The 14,409-nt window shown below is 46.8% G+C and overlaps 1 protein-coding gene across 1 annotated transcript; it reads left to right on the top strand.

Moving 5' to 3' along the window:
* Positions 1-457: 457 nt before the first annotated feature.
* On the top strand, positions 458-14,160 carry ABHD4 (abhydrolase domain containing 4, N-acyl phospholipase B). The gene is made up of 7 exons (XM_007951163.1): positions 458-519; positions 5,458-5,546; positions 7,095-7,467; positions 7,626-7,780; positions 9,458-9,569; positions 13,023-13,209; positions 14,071-14,160. Exons 1-7 carry the CDS (start codon positions 458-460, stop codon positions 14,158-14,160), a joined length of 1,068 nt encoding a protein of 355 aa, XP_007949354.1.
* The last annotated feature ends 249 nt before the right edge of the window (positions 14,161-14,409 follow it).

Consider the following 14,409-nt stretch of genomic DNA (forward strand, 5'->3'; position numbering starts at 1 on the left):
TGACTGCTAACCAGAAGGCTGGCGGTTCAAACCTGCCAGCCACTCCATGGAAGGAAGACTGGGCAATCTACTTCTGTAAAGATTCACTGCGTTGAGGTGATCCTCAATTTATAAAAGTCAAAATCGACTGGATGGCAGTGAGTTTGGTTTGGTTTGTTTCCCTATCTGTCCCCCAAATATATGACCAGGATTACTGTCCTAGCCTGTGAGGCCCTCCAGGACATCTCTGCCTGGACACAAGTCAGGAATTGAAAATAAGAATGGCCTTCACTAACTCAAACCAGTCTATTGAGTTTCGCTTTTCAGTCCTGGCACCCTGCCTCCGTCACCCTGCCTATTCAGAACCTGTATCTGCGTTCTGGTGGCCCCTCCTCTGGGCAGGGGGACGGCGTGGCCACGCCCCAGTTTGTTATCCGATACTTTTCTGGGTCAGCTGGTGCTGGCGTCAGAAGGAGGGATGGGCTGGCTCAGCTCGACCCGGCAGGGCTTGTTTACTATGGCTGATGATCTGGAGCAGCAGTGAGTTAATCCTGTCTCTTTCTCTTTTTCTCTCTCTCTCTGGGCCGTGACCCCGGGACTGTCTGTGGCTGAGGAACAGTTTTAGACACCTTCCCGCCTTTCCTCTTTCAGGTTGGCTTTGGGGGAGGACTGGTGTTTGCGTGTGCTTGCTTTGCTTTTGCCCGGAGGAGGCTGCAGCAGAGCCTGGGGAATGATGGCAGATAAACTTGCCTGCAGCTCAGCCGTTCTGACTTTTCACCGTAGGCTTTGCACTAGCTCCTCATGTAGTCTCTGTACTTAAGGCATTGGACTTGGTAATGATGTCTGAGATCCCTGGAAGCAAGTCTGTGGGATGCGGATGCGGGGGTGGCAGCCAGGTGTGCTTGTCTCGACTTGCCTCACCAGGTCCCTGTCGGTGTGGGAAGAGCATCCTTTTGCCCAGCAAAGAGAAGGCATGGGAAGAGAGGGGCCGTCTCCACCACTGGGACTGGACTGTAGTAATGGGCATACAAGTTTCTTTAGCCCTCCTCCACAGAAACGCTTAGCTGCTTGTGATTCTAGTTGATAATGGCTTTAATCATAACTATTTCTAACGCAGTGGTTCAGAACTAGAGCTATTTTAGGATTCATTGCGACTGTCCCAATGGCATCAAGTTTGGGAGCCACCTGTAGGTGGTGTGACGGCCAGTTGATAGGAGCAAGGAAAAGTTGCTTTGAGAAGAATGACTCAGCTCCCAGCCAACCCCTTGGTTTCACAGGAACAGGGCCTTTCCTGGACTCCATGGGCCTCCTTTTCATAGAGGTAGAAGTGGCAGCCTGCAAAGATCATTAACTTTGTGACAATAATAGTTTCTTGGGCTTGAAGAAAGATCTGTGATGGCACAGTGGTTAAAGCGTTCAACTGCTACTGAAAGGTTGGCGCTTTGAACCCACCAGCTGGTTGGTCTGTGGAAGAAAGATATGGGAGTCTGCTTTTGTAAAGATTTCAGTGTTAGAAACACTATGAGATGTTCTGTTCTGTCCTATAGGGGTCGCTATGAGTCTGAATCAACTCTATGGCAATGGGTTTGGTTTTGGGGTGGGCTTGAAGGAGCTGCCCAGGAGAGAGCTGCTTTCTAAGATGACTTCCAAAAGGAAATTTACAGTACCTAAAGTGACTCAGGAAACAGGAGATACTAGAGCAGGAAGAGATGAAGAGAGTTTAGCTCCTTCTTAAAAATGAAGAAGCCCATAGACATTAGGAGACTTATAGGAGACATGCCCAAGATTACAGAGGTCTAGAACAGCCTTCTCATCCAGCACAGAACCCTTTCTGCTTCACCTTGCACCCATGATAAAAGAACTCTAGAGGAAACAGACCACCCTGGCCAGGCTAAGTGGCTTCTCTGTTCCTTGCTTCAGTTTCCCACCACAGCCCACACCTCCCCCACAATACTGAGCAGATACAGCATACCAGGCACCATTTCTGGTGCTTTAAGTGGAATGTTTTTAGTGAAGAAAAGAGGCAAAGGAAAGCTCCCTGAAGCATCTACTGAACAGCCCACTGCACTGTCCCGTGGGACAACATTTCTTCTGAGTTCTGTTTTGGGTATATACAGGGCAATATGGGGTCCAAATGTTGTGGTCTGATTTGTCACCCGCTATATGGCGTTACCTGCTAAATGATCATTCTGTTGCACATAGGATGTCTGTGCACTGGAGCCAACTCAACAGCGCCCAACAACAGCAACAACAAACAATGTGGAGAGAAAGTTTACCTCTAACTTCAAAAATACACCCAGTGCCGTCAAGTTGATTCCAACTCGGCAACCCAAAACGACAGAATAGAACTGCCCCATAGGATTTCCAAGGCTGTCAGTCTATATGGATGCAGACTGCCACATCTTTGTCCTGAGGAGCAGCTGGTGGGTTCCAACCACTGACCTTTCGGTGAGGAGCTGAGTGCTTAACTGCTGCACCACCAGGACTCCTTACCTCTTCCTTGTTGTTGTTGTTGTTGTTTGCCGTCGAGTCGGACCCGACTCATAGCGACCCCTCCTTAAGACTGGCAAACATTCTATGGACTTGATCCCATGCTCCAAGCCTATAAGGAATTCTAGTAGAGTATTACAAGGGATCTGAGTCTCCCCAGGATTAAATTGCTTGAGACTAACTCTTATTGGGCTAAAGCCATTAATGTACTACTCTCACCTGCAACCTCAGTATTTCTTTCAAACTTCAAACATTCACTGAGAATTGCAATTTGCAAAACATTGAGAATGTGGACAAAGCTTATGATTTAACTGGGGAGAAAAAAATGTTTATTGAGAGTGTGTCCTGTGTTAGGCATTATCCTAAGTGGTTTAGATGAATTAACTCATTTAATCCTTAAAACAACCCTCGAGGTAGGTAAAGAGCTCTGGTGATACAGTCCTAAGGCATTTGACTGCTAATCAGAAAGTAGGCAGTTCAAACCCACCAGCCATTCTGCAGAAAGAGGATGAGGCAGTCTACTTCTGTAAAGACTTAACACCTCGGAAACCCAGTGAACATCGCTATGAATTAGAATCAGCTCAGTGGCAGTGGGTTTAACTTGGTTTTGGTATGAGGTAGATACTATTACTACCTCCCTTTTAATGGTGAGGAAATTCTGACAAAAAAGCTAAATACTGTGCCCAAAGTCACATTGCTGGTAAGTGGCAGTACCAGGAATAGAATGCTGGCCTTCTGGCTTTAGATCCCAGTTTCTAACCATTACTAAGCCTTATGCTTCCCCAGATACTCAACAATGTAATGTGTCATGGATTATGTACTGCATGTGTGGTACAGACCAGTATTCAGGAGTTCAAGGATGGTGGAATCACTAGGCTAGAGTGTGGGTGAGACTTCAGTGCTGAACTGAGCTCTGAAGAGTAGATAAGCGTGGATGATTGAGAGTATCCTAGGTAATAGGACATAGGTTAGGAGGCCTGATGCACAGTGGTTAAGCTCTCAGCTGCTAACCAGAAGTTTGACACCAGCCACTCCATAGGAAAAAGATGTAGCAGTCTGTTTCTGTAAAGATTACAGCTTTAGAAACCATACAGGGAAGCTCTACTCTGTTCATCTTGATGGCAATGAGTTTAGTTTAGGAATTGGATCTACAAAGGTGTAGAGACAGGAATATGACCATTTTAATTCAGATCCACTGTAGGAATGAAGATGAATAATGAAAAGTTGGAGAGGTGAGTTGAAGTTGACCTTTAAAGAGTCAGGACTGCATTCTGTAGCTATTGCGTAGTCACTGAGGTATTTTGAGCAGGGACCTGTGAACACTGGCATAGTCAAGGCAGGGACATTCTTTGGAGGAGCAAGGGGAACATGACCAAACTTCCATCGTGCACATGGGTCTTCCTGATGCATCATTTGAAGCAAGGAGTTTTAAATTAGGATGGATCCTTATAAATCATCTAGTCCAATCTCTTCATTTTATAGGTGAGCAGACTGATGCCCAGAGAGGTCATACAGCTACTTAGAAAAAGACCCAAACTAGAACCCAGACTGCAAATCCCGATTTCTCAGTACCCCTTCCCTAGATCATCCAGCCACCCCACCCCCTTTTAAGAGCATACACAAATAGGGTAGATAACCACATTTCCAAACTTGTCTCTGTTTCTGAAAGGAGGTGTGACTAAGGGCAGGGCAAGGCTTCATGGTGATCACAGACAACTCTTGGCCCCTCCTGTAGTTGGTGATGCCCACCCTATAACCACCTTTATCCAGGCAGTTCAAGAAGAGAAATATCATATGAGATGAAAAAGGAATAATAAAAACTGCCATTTATTGAGCATCTAATTTGTGATTCAGATCCGGATGTTTGTTATTCCAAAACTCAGGCTTTTAACCTCTACCCAGCAGTGACTTAAAGTCTTCTGGGTATGAAGGAAAAAGCAAGGCGGGTTATCTTATTTGTTTTACTGCCTCCCATGGGAGGTGAGGATATAAAATGAGCATTCTACTCATTTTATAATCTGAAAACAAGGCCAGAGCCAACTGAACCATGTTGTTGTTGTTATGTGCCGTCAAGGCAGACCTGACTCATAGCAACCCCTCCTTGGGTTTCCAAGGTGGTATCTCTACGGAAGTAGATTGCCCAACTTTCCTTCCGAGGAGTGGCTGATGGGTTTGAACTGCAGTCAAGTGCCTTAGGCACTACGCTACCAGAGCTCCTTGTTATGTTGTTATGTGCCATCGAGTCAAACCCGACTCATAGCGACCCCTCCTTGGGTTTCCGAGGCAGTATCACTACGGAAGTAGGATTGCCCAACCTTCCTTCCGAGGAGTGGCTGGTGGGTTTGAACCACCAGCCGTCTGGTTAGCAGGCAAGTGTCTTAGCCACTATGCTACCAGAGCTCCTTAGCAAGATGCAAATCCAGGTCTCCTGCTCCCTGCCTACTCCATCTTTGTTTGGTGTTAGACTGATTACCTGTGCACCCAGTTGGTCACTGACACAATGCTCTGTGTTTCTAGGGGCTTGGAGATTGGAGCACTCAAGCACTAGGACCCTGCCAGGAGGGCAGGTAGCATGGGAATTCATCTATGCTGCCCTAAAGAACATCTAGTCCTACGGCTAGCAAAAGATAACTGCAGGATCAGTTGCTTTTTCCTTTTTCATTTAATCTCCTAGAATATAAAATATAACCATTAACAAAGGAGACTGTGAAGCTTAACTGAGATAATAAATGTAAAAGAGCTTTGTAAACTGTAAAGTGTTATGCATGTGATATTCTAGTATCTATTGAAACAAGGGGCATGTTGTACAGAATCATTTATCAGAGAGAGTTAACAGTTTATCAGGCAGCCAGGGAATTGCTGACTGGCCTAGGGAGGCCAGGAAACACCCTGCACCCTGAGGAAACTTTTGTAACTGTCAGCAAGGCCGAGAGCATCAATGTTTCCTCTAATTTGCCCTTGACTGTCTCTTATGTTTCCCTGTCCCAGGCCTCAAGGCTGGCTGAGTAGCTGGCTACCTGCTTGGCGCCCCACGTCTATGTCACAGCTGAAGAATGTGGAAGCAAGGATTCTCCAGTGTAAGTAGTAGGGACAGTTATCCCACCTCATTCAGGAGGCCCAAGAAGGATACAGGATCTGCCCAAGGCCTAGTGCACTGAGCTAACTGATTCCTGATTAACAGTGCTTAGGGTGGGAGGAAGGGATGGCTATGATCTAAGAGAAGGCATTCATACAGAGGACACCATATTCTGTGATAGTCGTTCCTCAATTTCTCCCTCCCTAACCATCGCACTAGTTCTTACCCCAGTTACAACTTTCACCGCAAACACTATACCAACTTTTAATACACAGTACATACAAGCATACATGTTCTCTCCTTCCCTCCTTCCTTCTCCTCCGCTCCTATCTTCTTCTTTCTCTTCATCTCTCTTACACACACACAAGCACATCTTAGATTTATCACCTTCCCACCAAGGACTGCCAATCTTGCATTCTGTAGTATTATTCTGCATGTTCTATGCCCCCCCCCATACTTACCTGGTCATCACAGTAGGTTGTGATTCCCACAAACCAACTCACATGGACAGTTTTATGTTGGAGCAGGTCATCTCATGGGCAGTATTAGCCACTGCCCACTGCCCCAGCCATGGTCACCCTCTCTCTTTTGGGCTTGAGTAAGTTCAGTGGCACAGCAGCCACAGCTCTTAGGACTCTGTCCAGGATCCAGGCTATTTCATCTTGACCTCTATTATGTGACTACTAGGCATTTGACTTCCAACCAGAAGGCTGGCAGTTCAACCCTGACAGCCACTCCTCAGAAGGAAGATTGGACAATTGCAATCTACTTCCATAGTGTTACCACCTCAGAAACCCAAGGAAGGGTCGCTGTGAGTCAGATCCTACTCGACAGCAGTGAGTTTAGTTTTTGATGAGAGCCAGTAGAATGAGTATTGACCCCCTCCACCACCTCCAGCTACCTGTTTCTGGGTTTTGGTGTCAGTTCTTGCCTCCTGTCCCAGTTCAGTGTCTAATAATAAGCCTATGGCTCAGTCCACACCATTAGTCCCTCTACCTAACTGGACTCCAGTCAGAAGCTGCCTTCCCAGATATCCTCAAGAGCACAGTTCTTTCCAACTGTCAAACCCCAAGCACACAGAATGATGGGTTCTGTGGAGTCAGTGGTGTAGCTGTCACCTCAGGCTCAAAGGGAACTAGGCAAACAGCCTGAGGGCATAAGAGGGCCCTCTTATTACCTACAAATTCAGCTTGGAATTGATCTCTTTAGGGTATGTGTTCAGAAGGTTATGAAAGGAAAGCAGTGAAGGAGGTAAGGAAGGGTTTGGGAATGGAGAAAGAACTCTGAAGAGTGGTAAACCCACTGCCATCAAGTTGATTCTGACCCATAATGACCCCCATTGGATTTCCAAGGTAGTAAATCTTTAAGGAAGTAAATTGCCCCATCTTGCTTCCATAGAGTGGCTAGTGGGTTTGAACATTCAACCTTGTGGTTCGTAGTCAAATGCCTTACGCACCGCGCCACCAGAGCTCCTTCTGAAGAGTGATAGTCCAGGCAACAAGACAGGAAGTAGTCTTGTTGATTTGTCCTGGTATTCTCCCCTCCCCAGGTCTCCAGAACAAGTTCCTGGCCCGATACGTGTCCCTCCCAAACCAGAACAAGATCTGGACGGTGACTGTGAGCCCCGAGCTAAAGGACCGCACCCCTCTGGTGATGGTGCATGGATTCGGGGGCGGTGTGGGCCTCTGGATCCTCAACATGGATTCACTAAGTGCCCGCCGCACACTGCACACCTTTGATCTGCTTGGCTTTGGGCGAAGCTCAAGGCCAACATTCCCAAGGGATCCAGAGGGGGCTGAGGACGAGTTTGTGACATCAATAGAGACATGGCGGGAGACCATGGAGATCCCCAACATGATCCTCCTGGGGCACAGTCTAGGAGGATTCTTGGCCACTTCTTACTCTATCAAGTACCCTGAAAGGTAGAGTGGAGCCACCCCTTTTGCTCATGATCTAATTGCCTTGCTGGAAACTTTCCAGTATTAGTCTCCAATAGTTCTCTCCTTTCCAAGTGATTAAGGGTTACGGTACTTTCTAGCTAATGTAACTTGTCTTCTCCTTTCTCCTGCCATTAATGTAGAGTTAAACACCTCATCCTGGTGGACCCATGGGGCTTTCCCCTCCGACCAACTGACCCTAGTGAGATCCGGGCACCCCCAACCTGGATCAAGGCTGTGGCCTCTGTCTTAGGGCGTTCCAATCCATTGGCTGTTCTTCGAGTAGCTGGGCCTTGGGGTAAGTAACTTGCAGAAGAAGAAACTATCTCCTTAAACCAGGGCTGTCCCATTCTAGAAGCCCCACTGCTTCTAGACTCCACTATCCCTCCTTATTCATGAAAACTGAGGATGGACCTGTGGACTTACTAGCATTATTATTTAAAGCTATTAATCTGGACTAGATCTTTTTGTTTGAGGTTTCGGATGACTCTTTTTTCTTTCATCTACATGGAAAAAGCTTTCCTGTGCAAGGAAGCTTTCCTACACAAGGGAGGAAAAACTACTGCATGCCTTGGCTGGACTTCCAGGGAGAGGAAAGGGCCATGGGCTGACTCTTCCTCTCCTGAGTTGTTAGGCTACATGTATGAATTCTTATGCCAGAGAGTTTCTGATCTGGCCCTGGTAACCACCATTGAGTCCCATCTCCACAGCTCACCCAGCATTTCTAGTAGGAAGAGTCAGAACCAGAGCCTCCAACACCACCCATAGCAGCAGGCAAGCCCCTCTAACTATGTCTTGCTCCAGGCAGGCACCCTATATTCATCTGCTCATCACTTAGCACTTAGTTACTAATAACCAATTGCTGTGAAGTCGATTCCAACTCATGTGGCCCCAGGTGCGTCAGAGTAGAAATATGCTGATTTTTCAGAAATAGGTTTCCAAGCCTTTCTTCCAAGGTGCCTCTGGATGGACTTGAACCTCCAGCCTTTGGGTTAGCAGTAGCCATCAGCTAATTCTGTGAGTGAAAGAGAGGGAAGAAGTCAGGGAGGGGATGGAGAAGACAGCCAACGTGAGCATTATCTGTAGTTGTAGGTCTTCTGACCTCACCCTGTCGGCACCTTTCCCTTCTGAGTGAAAAGCATATTCCCTTTAGGCAAGAGACTGGTAACCTCGATCTTGTATTGATGCCTTCTGTATATACAGTAACATTCAATAGCCAATTGTTAGGAGTTAATTGCCAGCCAACGTCCCAAACATAATAGCTCTGATGTCCATGCATGAACCTGGCCAAATGCAAGGGCAGAAAAGTTGAGAGTGGCTACAGCAGAGCATCTCCCTAGGGAAGGATTATAGTCTGGTGGGAACTGTACAATGGTGGGAACCCTGAGGTCAGCCTCTGCCCACTTACTCTCCTTTGGTACCTGAGTTCTTGCTGTTCTTCCTTTCTCCCCCAAACTCCTAAACCTTTACCTTCTACCCAAATGCTAACTTCTCTCTTTTATCCGGAGCCTGTTTTTTTTAAAGGGCTTAGAGAGACAACTCGTATTCTGTTACAGGCCTGAAAATGAGAGGGCTCTTGGGAGGTGGTCTAGTTTCATCTGCTGCCTTCAGAAGAGAAAAGGCCACAAGGGTCTCAGGGAGAATGAGAACTTAGCTCAGACTGTAAAAGAAAAGCATTTGAACTGTAGACTTTTGTGACACTTGTGATCCTTGGAGGAAAAGATCCCGGGACTTCCCTGAGCTGAAAATAATCGGTCCTCAGTGTTGTTAACTAAATTCTTTGGTCACCAACTCACTCTGTATTTGCAGTCATCTGGAGCTTCCCAATAGAACCTCACTCTTTAAATGTGGAAAGGAAACAAACAAGCCCTGAGCAGAAAGACTGTTCAGTTCATTATTAGAACCATACATGAGCAGGAGAGTCTTGTTCTCCCATCAAAGCCAGCCATTCCATGTTTTTGTAACCCCTTCCAAGGGCCTGGACTGGTTCAGCGATTCCGGCCAGACTTCAAGCGCAAGTTTGCAGACTTTTTTGAAGATGATACTATATCAGAATATATCTACCATTGCAATGCACAGAATCCCAGGTAAGGACTGGTCCCAGGGAAGACAGATTTAGAGCTAAAACTCTAACTGCTGAGAAACTCAAGAACTATCCCAGGACCAGTCTTCCAGAAAGCCCTGCCTGACTCAATTAGGGGAAAACAGGCAGTGGGTTTGCTCATTTCCAAAGAGTTCCACTGGAATAGGCACAATGGGATGCAGAAGCTAATACATTTAGACCTCACTTATTGACTGTCTTAACTGACATTTAGCATGTACTGCAACTTTGAAAAAATTCTCAGGGGGTTCCTTTGATGGTCCGAGCCCCATGCAGGGCTGCAACCAGGCCCAGGGCTCCCTCTTCAGGTCACCCCAGGTGATTTGCTGGACACTCCAGTAATGACTAGGCCACATGAGGGACAGTGGTCTTCTGGCCACAGGATGCATCTCCCATTCATCTACACCATCTCAGTCTGACCATGGTGGGCACGAGGTGACAGTGGGACAATGTGAGGTTGCAAGCAGGCAAGGGGAGGCTGGGCAAGGGCCCAAACATGCCAGAGAAGTCAGTGGGGGGAGGCAGAAAGGAGAGCAGAGGGAAGGGGACTACTGCTCAGGACCGCAGGGGCCGGGGTGGACAGCAACCAAGTGGGGTCCCTACCCAGGGCAATGGCGGGAGGAAGCAAGTACAGGACAAGGTAGATTCCTGCTGAGGGCAAGAGGTGGCAGGCAGGGGGCAATACCCTACCACTGCCACCACCACCACCCTCATCTTCTTCAGGGTCTGCAGTGGTGGGGAGGGCATGATGGGGAAGAGGGGCCCACAACACCATGTGCATGCCAAGAGTGCCCAACAGGTAGTGAGTGATGGATAGTAGTGAAAGGTTGTGAGTGATGGATAGTAGTGAAAGGGGGCAGGGACACCAGCACTGAAGACAGGACACACCCAAATGTCACTTCTGAGTGATTTCACATAACAACCTGGTCTTTGCAACCTAACCATGTTGATAAATGAGGAGTGGATGTAGATAATTAAACATGCTATCTATCTCTAGAGGAAAATCCTTACTGTTCCTCTAGAAACAAGCAGTTATCCCAATACGTAAGAGTCTGGAAACATTAAAAATGATCTTTTTTTTCCCCCTCCTCTTTTTAATTTCCTCTTCCTTTTTTTTTTTTTTTTAATTGAAAAAGTCATATGAACCTGGTATTTTTTTAAAAGGCGTGGGGGACTCTATGAAAGGTTATAAAATAAAAAGCCTTTTTCTGCCCCAGGCCTGCAATTCCCCAACTTGCTTTGGTATTTCCAGTCTCTCACGTGATTTGTTTCCAAGAACATCTGTACACATGTGCCTTTGTACACATATGTGGCTATGTCTATAGAATACATTCCTACAAACAGAATTGTTGCATGAAAGATTATTCATTTTAAAATTTGATTTAGGGTGATTTGAAAAATTCTTAGTGGGATAGAACTTCCTTCCAGATTTTGGAGCGTCCTCAAAATCTTGCAAAGCTCATATTTACTTACACAGCTGGCCCCACCAGCCTGCTGATCTGAGCCTTGGCAACTGTGGCAGCCAGGGCCGAGCCAGGGAGGTAATCTTCCTCTGTGGCAGTGCCCTGTGAGTGACTGATACCATGAGGCTGTGTGGGCAGCACTGTTTCTATGGAGACCTCACCACGAGCTGCCAGGAGACACCAAGGAAGCCAAGGTCACTGGGAGCAGCAGCACTTCCCCACCTTTTCCAAGCCATCCAAGTCTCCCATTGTGAGCCCATAGCCATGGGGAAGGTGGGGGTTTGCATTCCAACTGTACTGTCTGAGTATTAGCCTCAAATCCAGACAGCTTTTTTTGGTTAGCATGGGAGTGTCTATCCAACATTCCACATGAGCTCAGCTAATGGGAGGGCCCCAGTTAAGCAGCAGAATAGGAACCCTCAGCTCAACAGTCAAGTCAGGTAGCCCTCTAGCGTCCTGTTCTCCACTCAGTCGCCAATGGGCTCAGTGCCAATCTCTTACCCACTGGAGGCCCCGCATGCCCAACAAAGTCCTTTTCTCAGAACTCTTCCCAGCCTCAGACCTAGTTCTGTCCAGATAATGTCCCAGTCTAAGCCACAGTATACCTAATCCTGCAACCCATTTGTGTCCTGGAGGAAGCACAGATGACGTCAGTGATATAGTCATAACCAGCCCACTAGCTCTCAAACACCATCATTCAATTTTATAACCCCTTGAGTTTTTATGAGTTGTAACCCAGATAAGAGTGCAGAAACTCTTTATGATTCCTTTAGAAAACAGGAACTTTGGCCAAGGGAAAAGTATTTTGCGGGGGTACCTGTTAGCTTCACCTAATCTTAGGAGCTGTGTATATATTTTCACTTTCCACACAATGATCTTGTAAAATGGGTATAACTATTTCAAGTTCGTAGATGTGAAAATAAAAGTATATTCTGATTATATAACCTTCTAAGAAAACATAGCCAGGATTTAAATTCATGCCTATCTAACTTCAGAGTCCATAATTTTCCTACTATGCTGTGATATCTCAAGGAAGAATTTAAATTGCTGGTGGCCTAGGCAAAAGTTAGGTGGCCCTTCATCCTAGAAGTGTGAAGTATACCAGGGAAATAACTACACTGAACAAGCCAAACCTGGTAGGTGGCAGTATCTTAAACATCCCCTGCCTTCCACAAAAGCTACAGACTAGCCCAGAAAGCTGGCTTCTGTCCCAGCTTTGGAGACCACCCCATGTGATATGGTCTCAATTAGTTCTACTAAGGAAGTGCACAGGGAGTAAAGTAGATTAAATTGGCATTTGTTGCTTCTCACTTAGCACAAACTGCTGCACCCCCTGGGTCCTTGTAAGACTGAATTTTTAATTCCAGAGTCTCCCCAGGAAGCCCTTTTCACTGAGTTCTATAGCACTTACTCCTCAGATTTCATCTTAGATGTCTTCCTCCCGAGTAGCTTCCCTAGACCCACTCCTTTCACCCCCCCACCAGGCTAAGTCCTCTGGTCTGTGTTCTCATAGCATTTGACCACACTCTCACAATTCTTGGGAAATGTCATGTGAAATAACTAGTCGTTTAATACCTACCTCCCTGAAAAGTATAAGCTAAAATGTGAGCTCCAGGAGGAAAGGCCCCATTTCTGTCTTGTTCATCTGTCCCCAGGCCCCAGTCCCCAGCCCCCATCCCAGAGTGTGACACACAACTATTTGTTGAATAAATAACCCATTCCATTGTTGGACAGTTACCACTGCCATGGGTTTTTTCATAAGTATGTCCCTCCTAACTCTTCTGTGATAGAGGACCTCTGAGGATTCCGTTCTCTATCTCCTAATCTTACCAATATTTATTAAGCTCAGTGCTGGGCTTTGAGAGGAACACAATGACTAAGATAGTGCCCCAGCCTCTGAAAAAGCCAACAAGTTGGCATTTGATGCTATGGGGTTTATTCTATTAACCACCTCAACCCTGTTTTTCTTTTGTCAGTGGTGAGACAGCATTCAAAGCCATGATGGAATCCTTTGGCTGGGCCCGCCGCCCCATGTTGGAGCGAATTCACTTGATTCGAAAAGATGTGCCCATCACTATGATCTATGGGGCCAATACCTGGATAGATACCAGCACGGGCAAAAAAGTGAAGATGCAGCGGCCTGATTCCTATGTCCGGGACATGGTATGTTGAGCCACTTAAGGAGTGGGAGTTAAGGTGAAAATTCTCTGAGTTAAATGTCAGCACATTTTTATTAACTGTCAAAATAGATGAGCCTGGGGTCAGTGAAGAGAGAGTGACTCAAGGAAAAAGGTGTGGGCAGATTGAGGTAGAGCAGTGGATTTGAAAAGGTAGAGGCTTCCCACCTCTGTGTAGCCCAGTTCAGCTAAAAGGCAGGTCCAGTGGCCAGGTACAAACATCATGCTGCCACTCCATCCAACCACCCAAAATCAGAGTCAAAATCACTAAGCCTTCCCACCACATTTCTGCCTTCCCTTCTTTCTTACACCATTCCAACCTCTTTTGCCAATACCCTCTGCCATCGAGTCAGTTCCAATTCATAATGACCTTATAAGACAGTGTAAAACTGCCTTATAGGATTTCCAAGGCTGTAAATCTTTACAGAGCAGACTACCTTGTCTTTCTCCCATGGAGCAGCTAGTGCATTGGAACCACCAGCCATTCAGTCAACAGCCAAATGTGTTGTTGACCACTATGCCACCAGAGCCCCTTCATTTGCCAATAGCGTGCTTAATTAGGCTGGATACTACCTGATCTTTGGATGAGCTGAACAGGTCACTGGTGGGCTAACATGGAAGGGTAGATACAAGAGAAGGGCCATGGGAGAAGCAGAATGACATATTGGGAGGCATTGATTCCCATAGGAAAGTGCCAGGATTAGGGGAGAAATGTGAGTCATTGTTTCTGATAAGTGCTAATAGGTGACAGACAAGTGGGTCTGAGGAGAAAAGAAATAATAGGACAGCTGTCTCTAGTCACTGGAATTAAGGGCCACCCCACCACTAGCAGTTCCTCTCTCTACAGGAGATTGAGGGTGCCTCACACCACGTCTATGCTGACCAGCCACACATCTTCAATGCTATGGTGGAAGAGATCTGCGACTCAGTTGATTGAGCTACTCTGCCTAGAGGAAGAGGAGAGAGCCAGAGAGAGTCTCTCTCGCCTCCCTGTCTGCTTACTCACCCCCTCTGTCCTTTCCCTCACCAACTAACATGTGCCAGCCAGGCAGTCAGTCTTAAGCTGTCCCAGGGCAGGATCATAGTGAAAAAGAGCTCTCCTGACCCCATGCTGAGGGCTGGAGGCAGAAGCCACAAGAAGCCTTGAGCTCCCACCCCTGGAAAGAACATAAAGGGTTGCACAACG

The sequence above is a fragment of the Orycteropus afer genome, unplaced genomic scaffold (genome assembly GCF_000298275.1).
Source record: "Orycteropus afer afer isolate SDZICR_OR568_19922 unplaced genomic scaffold, OryAfe1.0 scaffold00292, whole genome shotgun sequence".
In the NCBI taxonomy this organism is placed as follows: Eukaryota; Metazoa; Chordata; class Mammalia; order Tubulidentata; family Orycteropodidae; genus Orycteropus; species Orycteropus afer.